General features: G+C 36.7%; 1 protein-coding gene across 8 annotated transcripts in view; it reads right to left on the reverse strand.

Moving 5' to 3' along the window:
• Positions 1–401: 401 nt before the first annotated feature.
• The window catches only part of NLGN4X (neuroligin 4 X-linked), a 185,575-nt gene continuing 167,619 nt past the window's right edge, over positions 402–18,357 (reverse strand). For all 8 annotated transcript variants that reach the window (XM_049834480.1, XM_049834479.1, XM_049834478.1 and 5 more), the window contains 3 exons: positions 15,908–16,093; positions 13,228–14,017; positions 402–5,333 (listed from right to left, as the gene is read on the reverse strand). In XM_049834480.1, coding sequence (XP_049690437.1) covers positions 4,484–5,333; positions 13,228–14,017; positions 15,908–16,093 — 1,826 coding nt within the window. In that variant the 3' untranslated portion in view covers positions 402–4,483. The remainder of the gene's footprint in view (positions 5,334–13,227; positions 14,018–15,907; positions 16,094–18,357) is intronic.

Genomic DNA, 18,357 nt, shown 5'->3' on the forward strand with positions numbered 1-18,357 from the left:
TTTGCATTAATAAAAGTTTAATATGTTGCTTTTCAGGCTCATTTGAGGTGCTGAGAAGCATTTTAACGTATTATGATATTAAATACATAATATCATAATTTCTAGTGGGATGAAAATCCCAGTTTTTACCAGCTTCTAATGGCCCCTGGAGAGATTCAGGCTGATGAGGTTTGTGATGTCAAACAGCTGTAGATGAAAATACGAGAAACAGTTGACAATAATGAAATAATACAAATGTAAAACTACAAATCTGAGACAAGCACGTAATTGTCATGGTATTATTTCATATGATTTTTATGTGATATTAAATACCATTAAATTGTCATACTCTTAGCAAAGTCAAAATAGGAACATACTAATCTGCAGATTTATATTTCAGACAGTAAAGAAATAAAACAACACAATATTTAGTTGGCATGAACAAACTTCTGAAGCTTTTCTTTTTTTTTAATGTGAAATTGATTAACTGAAAAGGTGGTAATTTATTGAGTTCACCCAGCAATTTAAGGTGAACAATTCACAGAAATGACACAACTGTAACCCCTTTCTTGTGTATGAATTATCTCAGAGCAAGCTGCGGAATTTCAAATGTGTACCTGTAATTAAAACATATTTGCTGAACAATTCTAAATCTGCAGTTTATTTGCAAAAGCTTTATATACAAATTCAATATTCAAAATTCAAGCTGCTTGATTAGGTCAGTAGGCACATAATATGTTTCTATCTCAGAAGCTTGATTCTTCGTATCAGAAATCTGATACGAATCATTCAGAATTTGCTTTTTGGAAATACTCTTCAATAATATGCTCAGAATTCATCAAACGTTATTGTTAGTACCTCTATTCAGCAGAATAGTTACAGAAAGCAAACAATACCCAGCTCAAATTACTAGAATGTCTATGTACCTTTCCAGTGAAAGGAAACCTGGTTGATAAATGGAATTTAACAGCATAAAGGAACAAACTTATTTACTTACTCAGCTTTTGAAGGAAGAATGATATTAACATACCTGCAATATATGTAAATCCCTTAAATATATATGAGTAACTTATATGGCTACTCTTACATGTTTTTTTCTAACAAAACTCATTGTTTATCTAAATTTTAAATAGAAAATGAAACTATATTTACTTGTAGAGGCTGGATGTGTTAGATTTATCTGAATTATTCTGATCCTTAATTTGGAAGATACATTTTTCAGCTGCTAAGCTATACACTTAATATGGGAAGCTGCTTACCTAAGCTTTTTTCCAGTGCTACAGAAAATATCAACAGAACAATTAAACCATTGCTTCAATGGGAGTTGCAGCGCGTACGGGTAATAAATATATGGAGCTTATTCTCTTATATCTTCATTGTTTGAGTTTCTTTCCTTTTACTGGCAGGCTTATAGAACTACAAAAGCCATGAAAACTCAATGCTAACTTAAAAGTGCAACCTCTGTTACTTTAATATTTTTGTACCGTGTATCAAGGCATTGTTTACATTACATAATGAAATGGAGATGGGGCAGAAAACACACCTCTGAAAGACTTTCTACACAAAAGGATGAACACGTAGTTCTTTGCACAAAGCATTAGAAAATACTGTGATATTTTATTATTAAAAATGCTGCTGAAAAGTTTATACATATGTGTCCAGCCATATATATCTTCTATCATTACTTAAGGCAAAAAACAAAAAAATTGCAAAACAATAACAGAAGAAACCATTAAACCCTGTGTGCCTCTTACGGTCAAGAATATAAGCCTGGGAAAGTACTTTCATTTTTCTTTTACAGTTTGCAAAGTATATTTTGATATCATTGTTATAGAATTCTATGAAGACCCTATAAATCTGTTCCCTCTATAAATCATACATCAGTCCAGATGTATCAAATTATTAAATCAACTTGATTGTAATTCCTTTTAAAAGCTAAAATCATTCACTTACAGGAACTTTTTTTTTACCCAAATGTCACAAGCCTGACACAGTACTGTACATATTGCTAGCAGAAGACAATTGGAAGTACTAAACAAATACTGTAATTCACATTACAAACATACCCAACTGATTATGATGCCAAGCATCATTACCTTTTTTTACTTTTTTTTCTTTTTTTTTTCTTTTTTTTTTTCTTCTTTTTTTTAAACCTTTTTTTAAGAGTTATGAACTGCTGCATCTCAGCTGAGGCATTACATAGGTGGTGGAAATGGCCCGGTATAGAGTCAGCATTAGTCAACATTATGTGATGGATCAGTGAAAAAAAAAAAACAGTTTTCCATTTGCTACTAGTTGTACTTTGGGGTTGTTGCTTTGTCACATTCTAACCTGAGAATCCAGGTCAGGTTTACAGCACATTTATTACAGATAAAGGATTATATCAGCCACATGTTGCATTTTTATCACGTCATTAACTTTCTTTTTATTTCTTTCCTTCAGAATCTTTTTTTACTGCCTGCTACAACAAGGAGTTGTGCAGTTGAATAGACCTCAGGGAATCACCTTGTCTTTGATTTTATTTGTAGGGGTGACTATTCCGAGACATTGTATTAGAAAACAAAAAGCATAGAAAACAAGAAGAAGTACAAGGCATCTTGTGTTAGATACTTACGGGACATATGATATTGATGTAGCTTAGTTGTGAATTAACAATAAAAAATACATCTGGGATAATCATGTTCAAGTGCAGATGAATTTGTTCAAATATCTTTGGTTACTATCTCTCGATGATGGAGTAACTTTCAAAGACAAAATATAAAGCAATCTTCATCTGCGAGAACTTATTCCTAGCTTTTCACATTCAAATCAGTTGTTTGAATCAGACTGCTAAGTTCCTTCCTTTGATAGCTCTGCCTGGCCCCTGGTTTCCTACTGAAGGAAGGGAAGAAGGGAATAATTGGCTAAGAATTTTGCCCTTCCTGAGAGTGATGCGCTCTGGGATTTTCAGTATTATTCAGATGCAGAACAGCTGATGACGTCTCTGCTTCTCTCTCCGTAATGTTCACTGACTATGGGACTGCTGTGTAAAAAATCAGCAAAAAAAGTATTTTCTGACAGGTATGCTCTCAAGCACAAAACAGGACACTGGGCAGAGAAGTTCTTTACACACTGATCGTTCCTGAACACTTTGAAGAACAGCCAGCCAACCAACCCACCATTTCCCCACTTTCAAATTGTAGTTTTATTTTGTTTAGCAAAGCTAAGAAGGTGCTTTCTCAGCTGAGATTCCACTGCAACTGCTGGTGAATACAGAGCTAGTTTTCCTCAGAAAAGGCTGACCAAAACACAGGCTTTCTTTGCTTTGTCAGGGCACAAAACTCTTCCTAATGTATCACAATAACCAAGAACTACAAACTGGACTCTGAATATATATTATTGGATGTTTCTTGGTTCAGTTCAACAAGCTTAAAATAGTAATTATTTTCTTTTGTGTTTTTCTTTTTTCTCCATTTTCCAATCCATTGCTGTGTTGCAATTTAACAAAGGCTAACACAAAATTAAATTATAGAAAAAAAAAGTTTCAGAAAAGAACAACAATCTCCTATGAATACTTTAACATGCACTAGTGTAACCTGTAAGAGAAAATACGCAGGTCACACAGACAACTGTATCCTCTGCATGACACCATGGCCTCATATAAATGAAACATGTTAGAAAAAACTCATGGTTTTTGTTTACCACTAGTAATTAAGAAGAAATTCCTCCTTTGGGCTTGGAGGAAACAGAGGTGATATGACTAATGTATATACACATAGGTCACAACCGAATGCACAATCTTTCTAAAAGCTCTTTTCAAACTGAAAACATCAATAAAAGCTTCTTTTTTTGTTTGTTTGTTTTTTAAACTCACAGCTATGTACATTTTTACAAAGTTCCTTTAAATATAGTTCAGGCTGGCAAGTCATCTCTTTGCACAGAACTATACGTATTTTACTGCATAGTCAGTCCTCCTCTTTTTTTTCATTTTTGTTTTTAATAATAAAATTCTATTTCCCCCATCTGGATTACAGCTTCATATGCTGGGTAAAAGCCCATGGTGATGTCTTTGTTTTAACAAGGGCCATTCATGGTATGGCACATAAAGAATTTTTATTATTATTTTATTTATTAAAAAAAAAACCCAAACAAAACACCTGTACAGTCACTGGCTCTGTGTTCCAGAAGACTCTGCTTTGCTTGTTACACTCAAAACACCATTTTAAGTGACTTCTTCTGGCCTCAACTTTCAATCAAAGTGGCTGAGATCTTAAAGCAGTATCGTAACAGCAATGTACACTTTTCACATTTCACAGGGTTTGTAGTCGATCTTTAACATCAGAGTTTCTGTAGGAAGGATCAGTAAGAAAATAATGACTGTCCTTCTCTTTTACTTGTTTTTATTTTAGATTTTGACAAGATGTTCAATGGATGGTATTATAACTTTTTCCTCTTCTTTTTTTCTGTTTTTTGTTTTTTTTCTTTCTTCCAAGTGGCTTGTGAGGGTAGAGGGGGAAGGGCTGAGCTATACCCTAGTGGTCGAATGTCCATGGGGCAAATTTGTACTGTTTTGTCCTCCACTGAAGGTGTTGAAAGTATGCAAAGGCTGCATTCCTGTTAATGTATTTGGAATCATGGTTATGGTGTTGGGTGTCATTAGCGGGATGTCGTCTGGGGACCTTCTCAACGTAAGCGTGTAGTCAGGCGGACAGGTTAGTCTCAGTGTGTCATGGGCCTGCAGTGATTCACACTCGTGGTCATGTTCTAGCTGTTTCATCTGCAACGACATAATCTCTTCGTTTTGTATGTGTGCGATATCATTGGTTGTGTTCCTCTGGGGACTAGGGCGCCTGTGAGTCTCATGACGCCGCTTGTCCTTCTTGTAATATAACGCAGCAAAAGCTAAAATATTGAGGAACAGCAAGGATGCCCCCACGGCAATGGTGACGCTCAGCTCCGTGGAGTAATCTCGCTTGTTTTCTATCAGAACTGTCGTATCCTCCGGAGCCGTTTTATGGGTGTCTTTTGAATGTTTGGGATTGTTGGCAGGTGTCATTGCTGGGCGTTTGGTGGCTGGCCACAATTTACCAGGAGAACGACGCGTCACGTAAGGAAATGATGTCATGTCAGGAGGGGGGACTTTAGTTGTTGTGGAAACATACTGAAATATTTCATTCAGGTTGTGAAGGTGCGGTACAAGCTCCAACCAGAAAGCAACTTTTGTTGCTCGGTAGTGATCACGAACTCGGGGTTTCAGGCCAATATGCAGGTAAAGCTGGTCTTTAGGATTGTATTTGGACCAGGCAACTTCTTCAAAGCGGTTGGGTTTTGTGTGGATAAACTTTGTGTCCTGTGGAACAGGCTGGTTTGGATCTCTACAAAAATAAAAACAGGCAGTATTATAGTCATTAAAAAAATCAAAACCAAAAGCAAAAAACAACCCCTCCCATCCTTTAGTTAACAGTTTATCTGATAATTAACATAACCTAAAAAAACCCTCCATAACTTAACAACAGACGTTAATAAATAAACAAAAGAAAAATTACTTACTGTACAGTGCATCTCAGACTTTGTAATATTTTTTTACACGAAAACGGAGAAAGGGTTGTGTTTCAGCTCCCAAAAGCTCATCTAAAGTTCTGTGACTCAGCATCATACTCCAAAGCTGTCGTAAGAGAGGTACTACCTACCTTTCCCCATAGGAAATTGTAGGTTCAGCTCTTCTCAAGGTTTGACATTAACTTTCTCATTTAAGCTGCTACTGTTTCCACTGCGCTAAGTAGTAACTATGGGCATCTAATCCCCACGGCAACACTGGAAGTCCAAGTGACCATAAGACTTTACATCAGCTGTGTATATTACATAAAAAAACTTCAAAACATGAAGCAGCAGGGCTAATACATGTAACCAGGAACTATTTCTCTATGTGTTCCTTTACGGAGCTATTAGTCCCTCTTTGTTCAAATATCTGCTTTAGGGAAAAGCCTTTGAAGTATTTGTATGTCGCAAATCTTTCCATCATTTGCATTAGCAGATTACTACTTGAAAATTCCATGTGCTCATTGCTACTAAATAACTACTTTTAATGGCTGTAGGACAGTGAGCCTTAATTCTGTCCCAGTTTGTAGGGATGAGAAATATGTTAGCTGAGATCAACAAGTTTTATAGTAGTTAAGTAGTAGTAGAGGTAAGAGTAGTACACTAATCAGAGATAATTTCAAAACTGGTAACCCAAATATTTAATGATATTATGCTTTTCCCATATTTTCTTTTTTCTTTTCCTCTTATATGTTCAGAATAAAGACAAACCAATGGCACAAAATGCATTTAAATGTGGTTAATATCTATGTATCCTTATAATTTTGGTAAACTTTACATAACTATGACTTCCTTTTGGCATGAAAAAACACAGAAATTTAAAACTACTAATACCAAACTTAATATTTTGCTGTGCATGAGTTTGAATCTTCTTTTGGAGCAAAGAATATTTTCTGGGACTTTGTGATATATTATAGTGAGAGTATGTGGTTCATTTTCTATGCATTACGCTGAGAACTTTCCATTCTGCTTTCCATTCCCATATGCATTAGTTTATTTCCTGAGAAAATTATTCTAATATTTTCCTTTTCTTCCAATGTACTGTTATGTATGTTACAGGAATACCAAGACCCACCACTACAGATTTTAAAGCATCTTAGTTGTTCTCTTTTTCCATTTTCAAAAGCTCAAGAACATGATTGCCTAGTTTAGCATTCCTTTGTTGTTCATAAAGAACTAGCCCTTAGTTCTTAAACCAGACCAGTCAAACAAATTTGACTTTCATAATCTTATGATTCCTGTATTCATCTGTTTACCTGAAATAATTTATCTTACCTTTTTTTGAGTGAAAGGAAGAATTCTTTTTCTATATAATTTTGGTACTTTGGTTTACTTATGCTTATGGTTTTAGCTGTTTGAGGGTTTTCTGGGTGCTTTGGTTTGGGGCTTTGTTTATATTATACTGTATCAAATCTTTCCCATCTCAATCAGATATAAACTAGGGGTTCCAGAACTGTGGCTATTTCATCTATCTATCTATCTATCTATCTATCTATCTATCTATCATCTATCAATGTATTTTTCGTTTTATGTAGTAATAGCTAGCCAAATTGTGTTAATTCTGAACAAAAAGATAATTGCTTAGTAATTGTTCATCCTAGTTGAAGCTAGAGGAGTAAACTCCACTTCCAGGCAGTACAGCAGCAGAAGTATGCTGTTACTTTGAAGGATTCTAACATGTATTCAAGAAGGAAATAAGCATTTCATTTGTTTTTAAAGAACAGACTGAAAGATTTGGCAAATCCAGGCAAGAAGATGTTGGCCCAATTCAATATATCTGCTACTACAGTACTTTAGGGTTCAATACATAAATTCTAAAGCAAATTAAAAATCAGCAAGATTATCAAAATGCAAAGCATTTTTCTTGTCAGAAGCTCAAAATCCTGCAAGAGTTACAGCACAAAATCCATCTTGTACTCTCTCCACTTGCTGTTCTGATTCACAGCACAAAAGACTCTGGAAAGGGTCCTACAGAAAATGTATAAATTAAGCTAGCTCATGTAAACGAGTTGCCCTTGATACACAGTACAGGAGATGAAGAAGCTGGGCACTCATTTCAATGAGCCAAGCTGGACATGCACTTGTTTTAAAATTCTTTTTTTTTTAAATGGCCCTATAAAAGTGACAGCAGATGATGATTTTAGCAACTAAACATTTTTTAAATTAGCATTCCCTTCCCCTACAAACAGCCTACAAAACAAGTACATATCAACCTCCCTTTCCTTTCCCCTTCTTCCATTCTCTACCTCCATCTCTCCTTTTTAACTATACCTATTAAGAATAGGCAATTATGCTGCCACCTCCTCCAAACACAAGAGAGAAAATTACATTACATGAGGCTAGTCTTGTATTTGAGGATTTGTTTACATGGCTGTGTGTGGGCATGAAGCTGTCCATTGAAACAAGGAACAGAAAAAAAATCAGCCAGTCCTACAGACAAGTCATTTTTTTTTGCTGAGGGTATCAGAACGCTACCATTGGCATCTACTCTAGGGTTGATCACTTAATAACTGAATACATGGTCTGAATATTCTCTCTGAATTTGGAGGACAGGTATCTAAATGATTCTTTTTTTCACCAAAAAATGGAATAACTAAGTCCAGTCCTAAATAGAGGATCTAATAATGTATGGATCTAGGTTTTACAGACTGATAATTTACCACAAATATTCAGTGGATATAAATAAGAGGATTTTTACTTTCCTTGGCCCTCCCTCCTATGTACACTGGAGACAATTCATAGTATCGTAAGGTTACCAAACTTATGACATTAAGTCTTTCTCTTGGGTAGTTGGGCAGTTTATCCTATTATGAACACTTTTCCAGTATTACAGATAGGCATAAAATATAGATATACATACAATCATTTCTTCTATCGAATCAGCTGTTTGACAAATGTTTTGATGTGTTACTTTACCTTCAAATTTCCTTTTGCTTTTTTTAGCCTCTTGTATCACCTTTGTGTTTGTGGACATTCTTGAGGCTCAAGTGTGTAATTATGGAACAAAAGGCTGCTAGAAAAACCTCCTTTAAACACAGGCTGCAATCATGATGATAAAAATGTAATCTGAATAATGTATTTTCAGTTCTGTACTTCTTCCAGTAATGGTTCTCATAGGTACTAGATAACTTGTTTCCCACACCTACTAGTCGGCAGGGAGACTTTTTTTTTTTGCTTCGTTCTATTGCTATTACAAAATTGATGATTATTGTTGCTCATTTTGCTCTGATTATTTATTTTCACCACCTTTAGAATTCAATTTAAACAGCGTCTCCATCAAAAAATAGCCGCATCATGAAATGCCTGAACTTGTCTTCCATATGACAGAAGGCCATATGATGGTCTGTCTTGTCTTAACTAAGGTATTTTTTTATTAATGTGCAGAATCATCTGATTTCACCTATCACTTTTTTTCCCCACTTTCAGTCTGCACTGATTTTGCTCAATTTATCATGTTGCTGTTTATAGTCATTTAATTCACACCTCATGGGCTACAATGTACATTCAAAGCATTGATTTTTTTCTCAGGTAATATAAATGTGTCTACGATGGATGCTGACTGCAGAGCTACTGTTCACAAGGTGAATCAGTAGCTGACCTGGAGGGCATATGAGTATTTCATATTTGTTGATACTGGCATGGGAAGAATGATGGGGAATCTTAAGAAGTTTTCTCTTATCCTGAATTCCATATAACATGTTGAAATACCATTCATTTTTTAACTACTTCTGCAACAGCATTAACTATCACTCAGGACAACGGAACTGTTACATTAACACACTTACAGTGTTTTATTCTTCTGTGTCATTCTCTAACTTCATTGGAAAGCAAAATGTCTTAACAGTTACATATTGAATCTGTCTCCAAGACACTGAAAGCCCCCTTGATCATTTATTTTGTTTCAGCAGTACTCTATTTCCATATGGGGAAAAGAAAAAAAAAAAAGAGAGAGAGAAAAACTGTGTGGCATTTCTTCATGCTTCCACTGATTTTTCGTGTTGTCACAACATTAACAATGGTATAGCCATTCCTGCCTGAAGCACTGGTACACAAGCATATTTTCCCTTACCTCCTTTCCTCAATTATCACCAGGTCCCACTGTTGCCATGCTCCCAGTCAGCTATTATAACTACTAAGGAAAGCAAACCATAAGTACACTGTTATGTTTGACTAACACAGATTGGCCATTGGAGACAGTTATTTCTTCAGACAAAAACATCAAAAAGAAATGCAACAGCCTCATAAAGGAGTTCACAGAGAATTGATCTGAAAATACACTTTAATCACTGTAAGTTTAATTGTGTCTTCCATTGGAACACCAAATTGAATATAAAACATAGATATCCTTCATAACTCATTTAGGTTTTTGCTTCAGAATCAATGGTAGTAAAATAATTCAGGAGTATTTATCTGAATTACAAAGAAAACAAGGATATATCCTTTAGGCCTTTATCTTTCCCATCACCAACTTAGGTAGAGCTGGATGAATGGGAGCGAAAATAGACTATTGCAACTCCTCAAAAGAGGGTAATTTTTAGAAACCCGATAGATGCCTCTCATGAAAGTATGGCTTCGTATCTACTCTATGAAACTTCAAATCCTTCTTCACAAGAGTGTAGCTGGCAGAGTATCTGTGGAGGACTGGCACACGTCCCCTCATGTCATTCACTCTCCCCCTGTTGATGTATCTGCGAAGGATGTGACATGGCCCTAACTAACAGAACATTTGAGCACATAAAATTACCATTACAGTTAGGATAGTACTACTGGCAGCAGACTGAAGCTTTAAATGCACCTCTTAATGAAGCTCTCACATATAATTTTGCACATAGTGGAATCAAAAGCTGTATTTTCATGTCATTTTTGTATCCTAAATGTAGTTTCTCACACCTACTCTAACAAATTGCTTTCCTATTTCTAAGGCATGTTAGAAAAATAGTTTTGAAAAGGCCAAAATGACTGTTAATGCAATTAAAAAAAAAAATAAAAATGATAGCAAGGTAGAAAATGGAGGATTAGCAAAATGCAACTTCCAGGTATTCATCTCAAGCATGATTCATCTGTCATTAAACACTTTAATTGTCACCTCCTATTTGCTAGCTTCCGTAACTGACTTCGAAGTAAAATACGATAAAAGCACTGTGCCTTGTACTGTGTCTTTGACAGTGATTTTACAAGATTGACCTGCCCTCCCAACCCAGCCTTGGCAGCAGGCCCATTAAACAATGGGTGTTTTTTAGCAGCGGGTGGCCTGTGGGTTAAAAGCCCAGCACAGTCCATCAGAACGATGCACCACCTGAGCCGTAATTATACAATAAGTACCTGGATGCAGCCTCTGTGGGAGAGTCATCAAGACTGGAAAAGTCTCAGAGACATTAAAATTAAATAAATAAATCCACAGTTTTAATGTTTGAGGCTCACCTACAGGGAAACGTGGAATAATAAAATCTTTTAGTTAACGGGTTTTTCATATGTGTTGCCATGGGTACAAACAAAAAAAAAAAGCCAAGTTCTATCAGAATAAGGATGGGAAATGATCAATTAAAAAAAGGGTGGGGAAAAACCACCCCAAACAAAGCACCCAACAACGTAGTCTTGAACCTTATCAATCTTTTTGAGAGTTGGAGGACCTGAGTGGGCACATGGATTCCAGATTGCATGTGGGATGGTAGAGACAATGGTCACCCCAGATACGTCCCCTGTTTCTTCGGGCTTGAGGTGCTACAACCTTCCCTTTTCCACTGGGGACATCAGACATGCAGAGCAAATGTAATCTTAAAATATTATTTTCCTCCAAATATTCTCTTGTACTATCCAGAACAATTAATCATTGTTCATATAAACAAAGAAAAAAACCCAGCAAGGTAATGCATCTTGTGTTGTTCTTTTCCCGTCATTGTAAAAACGGAAATTTTACAGTTAGAGGTTATTTTTAATGACACATCTTTCAGACAGTGTATAAAGGGGCGAGTTTGTAATAGTAGATATAGCCCATTCCTGTCTCATCAGCAATGCGGAAGTTTAAGAAATGACTAATGGCTCTCCCAAAGCACCCGTTGTGTCTCTAGGTGTAGTACAACAATGGGCTCATAACCAGAGAACTGGGTGATGGCATGTATAGCCTGCTGAAATTAGCTTTCAAGTAGCAACAGCTGGAAAATGCTTGCAATTCTGAGTAATGGTGGCAGCTGGGACTGGGAGATGCTCCTGTCAGCCTTAAAAAATTTCTTAAATATGACTTCTTCGTCTACAGGGAATAGTCATAAAGTAATTGTAAAAACTAGTGAGACTGTAGAGAACTTGCATCTCCATAATAATTCCAATGATGTAGATTTGTGAGGATCTGGAGTCCTCTATGTATATGTGGTACTTCATCTATAAAAATAAAGACAGACTGATGGTATAAACACTCTCTGAGTGTGCGGTACAGCCAGCATGTGGCATTCTCTGTCCATAAACCAAGCTTTAATCCCAAAGTTTGCCCACCCTAGTACTGATGACTTCTTGTTGCCAAATACATCTAAATATTCCACAGGTCATTCACTATTATTGCAGTACTGTGGGATCTCTGCATGCAAAAGCACCCGTTTGTCTAAAGTGCAGTGCAACAAAAGCTTTCTTTTCTGTAAATTATCCTGAAGCATTTGATTGCTTTTCACTCAATTCATGCTTGAGGTTTTTGTTAAGACTGCAAAATCTCCCTCCGTTGAACATCATTTGGATTCATTAAAGGCTGCAAGAGCTGCTGAAGCCTCTGAGTGTTTCACACTAGGCATCTCTGAATTTTTCTTATATAGCTGCATACCATTCACTGCAGTGCAGTAAAGCTGCAGTTTCCAGAGCCCAATCCTGCCATTAAACATTCATTGGAAAGATTTACAGCTCTTTTGTGCCACAAGTATCTTTGTTTTAATTCAGTACTGGAGACTCAAGGTTAACAAAAAAGCCCTTGCTGCTCAAGTAAAACACTGCAATACTCTTTAAAGGAATGCTATAGGAAGAGGACAGAAATTATTAATAGCACTCTCAGATTAAGCTGCTTTGAGGGTTCTTTCCTTGATGTTTACCACTCTATTTCAGCAAAACATTGATGTCTTTGTTTCGTAAGCAGAATTAATTTAAATTTTTAACCTTCTCAAAGGAAAAATTGTATCTAAGTCTCTTCTTCATTCCAGTCAAGTACTTATTATTGCTATTATAGCACTCAGAGGGAGAAAGTCTTTCCAGTGTCTGCCTTTCTGTTCCAATTCCTCCCTGAGTCCCCATCCCTGTGAAGGTCGCTAAAAACAAGAACTTCCTTTCTTTTGTAGCAGATAAGTGCTATCTGCCTGACAGTTCCTTCCTCGAGTAGCAGACATGTTGCCTCTGATTTTTCAGTATCTTAGTGAGCTGCCTTTTCCCTGAGACATGCTTTGTCTTAATAATTGCCCTATTTTTTGAATCAAAAATACAGTGCATTATTATTCTCACTGAGCCACTGAAAGAAAATAGTTTGAGGGAACACACTAATTAAAAATCTATTAAATATGAATAAGCCCCAGTTACCTTCTGTCTTACGCAAATAGTGCTGTAATACTACTGCAAGATCAGGGTTTGAAGCCACTGCAATGGGATACTGACTATTTTAGAAGTACGCTATCAACAAAAAGGGATGCTGGGGGTCAAACTTACCCAGTTTTGGCAAAGTTAGTCCAGTATGTCATAACTACTGCACTGAGCATGACGTCATTCTTGGAAAAGTTGCAGTTGAACAGTTCTGTGGGGCCAATCATAGGAATCCCAAACACATAAGGGACTTCATCACCATGAGCTGAATCAGCCCAGCTGGGTTTCATTTCACTTTGGCAATGGTGATAAAATGCATAGAAATACGTTGGAGATCCATACTGGGCGTGCAGGTCAGCGGTAGCAACAGCTGGAGCAACCCACTGGTGGTCTGTAAAAAGAGCAACCAGGGTCTTCCGTCTTGTCTCAGGGTTTTCTTTGTCTGCCCAGTCGGTGTACATGAATTTAATGGTCTCTCGCAGTGTATCTTTCCCTTCTGGATAACCATATAGATTGTCCACAAAATTGGAGACGGAGAAGTCAAAATCATTGGGGGAAACACCATCTTCATTGTCTACAATGCCGTCCACAAATTTTAAACCTTCCCCTTGATTCACGCCCAGCATTATATCATAGTTAAGAAATTCCCCTTGCTCCATGAGAATCTGAGGGTCATCTGGAATCACATCTCCATCTATCACAGGCCCAAAGGCAATGTGGTACGTGGCTGGAGTGATGGTCTGTTGAATGAGTTCTTTGTAATTCTTATTTCGAAGACATTCAACCAAATCAGTGGTATCCAGCATGTCGCAGCCCACTTTATCTGCCAATATCCGAGTGTACTTGGCAGGCTGATAGTTCACTGCCCAGCTGGACAGGGCTGTTCCACTCTGTATGATTGCCTTTTGGAACAAACCTGCAGGTGCAAATTTTTTAAATGCAAATCCAATTATATATTTTAAAAAAAATTTAAAAAAATTAAAAGCAGCTTTCACTAAGTGAAGAAAGCTTAGATTATACAATAACTAAAGGATGCATATACCTAAATTTCAATTAAATTTCAATTCAATTTCCATATATTCTACTCACTGCTCCCTTTTTAGAGTATCTCTAATAGGCTACTAATTGAAACCTCTCTTGCTCTTGATGCTTACACACAAAAAGCGTGAAGGTTTCAGGTTACTGTTTCATGAACAAAACTCATGCTTGTACTGCAGTTTTCTTGCATCTTTAATGGAAGTCCCTTGGCTTTAGCACAGTGGTAGTCCTGTAAAAATTTCTTTAAAGGAGTGGCAGCTACAAGCAATCATATCCTCTTCACCATGTAAATGAGTCTCATAAATGTGCTCTTCAGTAGTTTAAAGGTCAAATGAAAATTACACACTCTCATTTCCGTCACAGAAGCCATGCATCATATAATTTGAAAAAATCTGCTCTGCTAAAATCAATTTAATAGGCTTGAGTCTTTTACTCTGACATATTTTTTCTCTACCTTTTTTTTTAATTATTATTATTATGTTTTGTGTGCGTGTGTGCTAGCACTGCCTATATGTTGAATTAAAATATATTTATGTTTTTCGAAAGAGAGTAACAGATTCAATAGTTCTTTCTGGTTGTTTTCTATGTACTAATATAAAGAGAGATGAAAGACCCAGTCTGAAGAGCTTCTTTGTGTCAGAGCACTGAAAAGCAACTGGAGCTTACTGGTGAATCTGCCCCATCTGTTTTTTCCTGGTAAGATCACTAAAATGGCCTGTTTTATACTTAAACTAAAATGCCTGGGCCTCTTCTGCAAATGGCTTCTACTGTCAAGCTTTTGAAAAGTCAAAGACAGCAACAGCTCCAAAACCAGTTAAAGACCTTGAAGCATTTATGGGAAAAACCGGCTGCGGCTGATACACCTTTGTGATTACTTACCACACACACTACAAAATTTCAATGATATGATTAGTTAAGTTTTTCATGGTTCCATCTGCTTGATTTTGGCATGGCTTACTCAACAGTTACTCACTGCACCCTATTTGTATCAATAGACTGAATTGTCAGGCATAATTCTATGTATTTCCAAGTAGGGTGTATTTACCAGCCACCCTACTGCAACTGCTTGCTAGGGCTTAGCCTTCTGTCAGAGATTTCTGCCTGTTTTAATGTCACAGAAGTAGCATGCAGTTATAAATACAATAGATATTTTAGTCTTGTCTTCTTTTATAAATTCTTTGTAGATTTGGTCTTATCACCAGGAATATAAATGGTTCCGTACTGGTGCTGTATATTCTTGTTGGGTTTTCTTTTTGAGGAGGGGGCAGGTGGGGAGTGGGGGTTGAGGTGTGGAGGGTAGAAATCCCACAGCTCAAACACTTACCAAAATCTTAAGAACTCTGTGTAGGATCACACAATACTGAAGGGAGTTAAATTTTTAATAAGGTTGAGTTATGTTATTATTAAGCAAGGAGAGTATCTAAATACATGTTGGAAATGCAGACAAGAGTTTGTAAAAAATTAAGGTCACTGCCCTTCTCGATTTTAATTACGGCAAATTCTTTGATAGAAGAGCCAGTGGCGACTGTTGAAATAGCTAGAAAAAGTATATTGCCTATGGCATTTGTTGCATGAAATTTCTGCTATAATAGCATTTAATTCCTCATATAATAGTATTTATTTTGACCACTACAAACCCAGAACACTAGCTAGTAGGTATTTTACAAAAGTTATAGACCTCGTAATTCTAATTCAGCCTACTCGATATGGGCATTTTTGTTACACTATAATGTCTAAAAAAAAAGTGCTTTGCTCAGAAGATTGTTACCTTCTGAATAGTGAGAGAGTGTCAGGAGACTGACACAGGAAGCTCCTGCCCCAGATCCAAAAATAGTAACTCTTTTTGGGTCTCCTCCGAAAGATCCAATATTTTCTTCAATCCAACGTAAAGCTTGGATTTGGTCAAGCAATCCATAATTGCCTTTTGCAGCTTGGTCCCCAGTACTTAAAAAACCTATAAGGCAAAAAAAGATAATTTTAGTTCACCAGATACAGAGTTAGCTACAGGGTATCCACATATTCACAATACATCTTCCCATCTTTTCATCTGCTGTTTTTTTTTTTTTTTTTTTTTCTTCTTTTTTTAAAGGTCACAGTCCTAGTTAAATGTCTCCAGTGCAGGCAGTGGAACTCATTCCGTATGCTGTTTGGCTTTGGTTTGTTTTTCCCTACTGCAGAGGTCACGTTTGTGAAAAATCATTATTTTCTTTTTGAAATAATTCTATATCAATGCAACAATACAGGCTGAAGATTTTAAACATTTGATAACTGTATGTGAGTAAGGTACAAAAACCTAGGAAATCATTTTTGTGCAATGAAGAAGTGAGATATCCAGTCTTCCACTGAGAACGAGGCTCCCCAACACATTAATGTAAATGCTTCTTGCCATGGACAAAAATTGTCCTGAAGTACACAGCTCTTTAAATTATTGTACTTGTGATATGGATAGACATACTTAGAAATAGAAAAAGAATGATGAAGAAAATAGTAAAAGGAACAGGAAAAAGCCTAGGAAAAAAATTACACTCCAATTTCACAGAGGATATTTATTAGGAAGATAGCAGGTAAATCCTCGGCAATTCAGCCTTTGGTAGGGAGATTTTATCTGAACAAATCAGGTTTTGTCTCTTTCCTTGGAAATTGCAGGGAAAGCTGCGCTGCTATTTTTTGTTCCTGTACTGTGGTTATCAGATTTTAGAAACAAAGCATGACACGTTTGCTGCTTGTCTTGCAACTGAGAACAAAATGACCGAAAGACTAGGACTGAGATTAATTTTGTTTTTCTGAAACCAGCTAAGGTGAAACATTGCCGTTATCCGCGCTGCCTATCATTCACAGTTAAGACCTTGTGCTACATCCAAATTACCACATCGAGCCATGTACTCAACACTCCTCTTTTTAACTCCCACAGACCTTTTGCTGTCAGACAAATGGAAGTCAGAAGTCTATTAGAAATACCTTACAGCATGTGGAAGTTCTCAGATGGACATTACTGATTTAGGCACCGCTGACAGCTGCTTATCAAGACAAAACAAGGCAATCGCTTGGCTGGTGTTTCCCAGCTAATTATCAGTTCAGACAAACTTGCCAGAAGAGGGCCCCAGGACTCAGGAGATCTGCAGTCCTGGAGCCGTTTGAGATGAGTCAGTCTGTAATCTTGAGCCACCTCAGCCTGGTGTGACAAGACCTTCATGTTCCTAGGAAGGACTGCAAGGGAAGCCCGAGGTCCCTAGGGAAAAAAGGGCCTCGCAGAACGTTTTACCTGCTTTAGCGGAGGGGAACAGACCTCTTTGCACTGGCTGTACTTATTTTTTCAGTGATAGGAAGAATGAAAATTCACAAGGTGGAAAGGATTCACGACATGGTGGAAGCGGAAGAGAAGGAAAGGCAAGAGAAAAGAAGAAGAAATGTGTTGGACATTCACACCTGTAGGACTTTCACCGTACTGTTTTCTGTGGTAAAATTCCTACAATGAGATGCAAACTCCAGCCTCAAGGTTTAAAAGCAAGATCACGGAAGGACTAAACTAAATATGGAATGCTATATGGCCTACGTTATGATGGCAGAAATTTCTGCATGCAAGGTTAGGCATGATTGAATGGAATGTATTACCTTGCACCGCAAAGAATCTTTTTCATCTTTAATTAGTAATTATTAATAGGTATTTAATGACAGCAAGTGTCTGATGAGTCCTTGTATTTTTCACAAAACAGTTGCTTCAGTTGCAGTAATACGAATCATATCCTTATTGCTAAATAGCATTTGATACAGCTTTCTCATAAAAACATCTCTAATAATGGCAAGCACAGTAGTTAGAATAGCAGTAACATCTTCTTTTTTTCTCTTCTGTATCAATGGGGAAGAAACAAACACACTATTAATACGTAATTGCCTCAATTTTTTTAAGAGATGTGTTTTTCTCTTTTTCACATGCCTTTATTATCTTTTTAGGACTGTCAAAGAAAGAATAACCCACTTGCTGGCTTTGTTGCTGCAGCTCACTGCAATATTCTACAATATTCTATAATTAAGCCTTTATTCAATCAGAACTCTGACCTCCCTGGGAGAAAGTGACTGTTGTAACCTTTAAAGCAGCATGGTAATTAATATTCAGAGCCTAACACGTTTTAGCTCTTCTAGCAGCATCAAGCTAAAGCTGGTTGATCTTTGTGATTTTGAATTCTTTCCAAATGTACTAAAAGGTGACTGAGTAAAACT

This window comes from Accipiter gentilis, chromosome 31, assembly GCF_929443795.1.
Source record: "Accipiter gentilis chromosome 31, bAccGen1.1, whole genome shotgun sequence".
Taxonomy (NCBI): Eukaryota; Metazoa; Chordata; class Aves; order Accipitriformes; family Accipitridae; genus Astur; species Astur gentilis.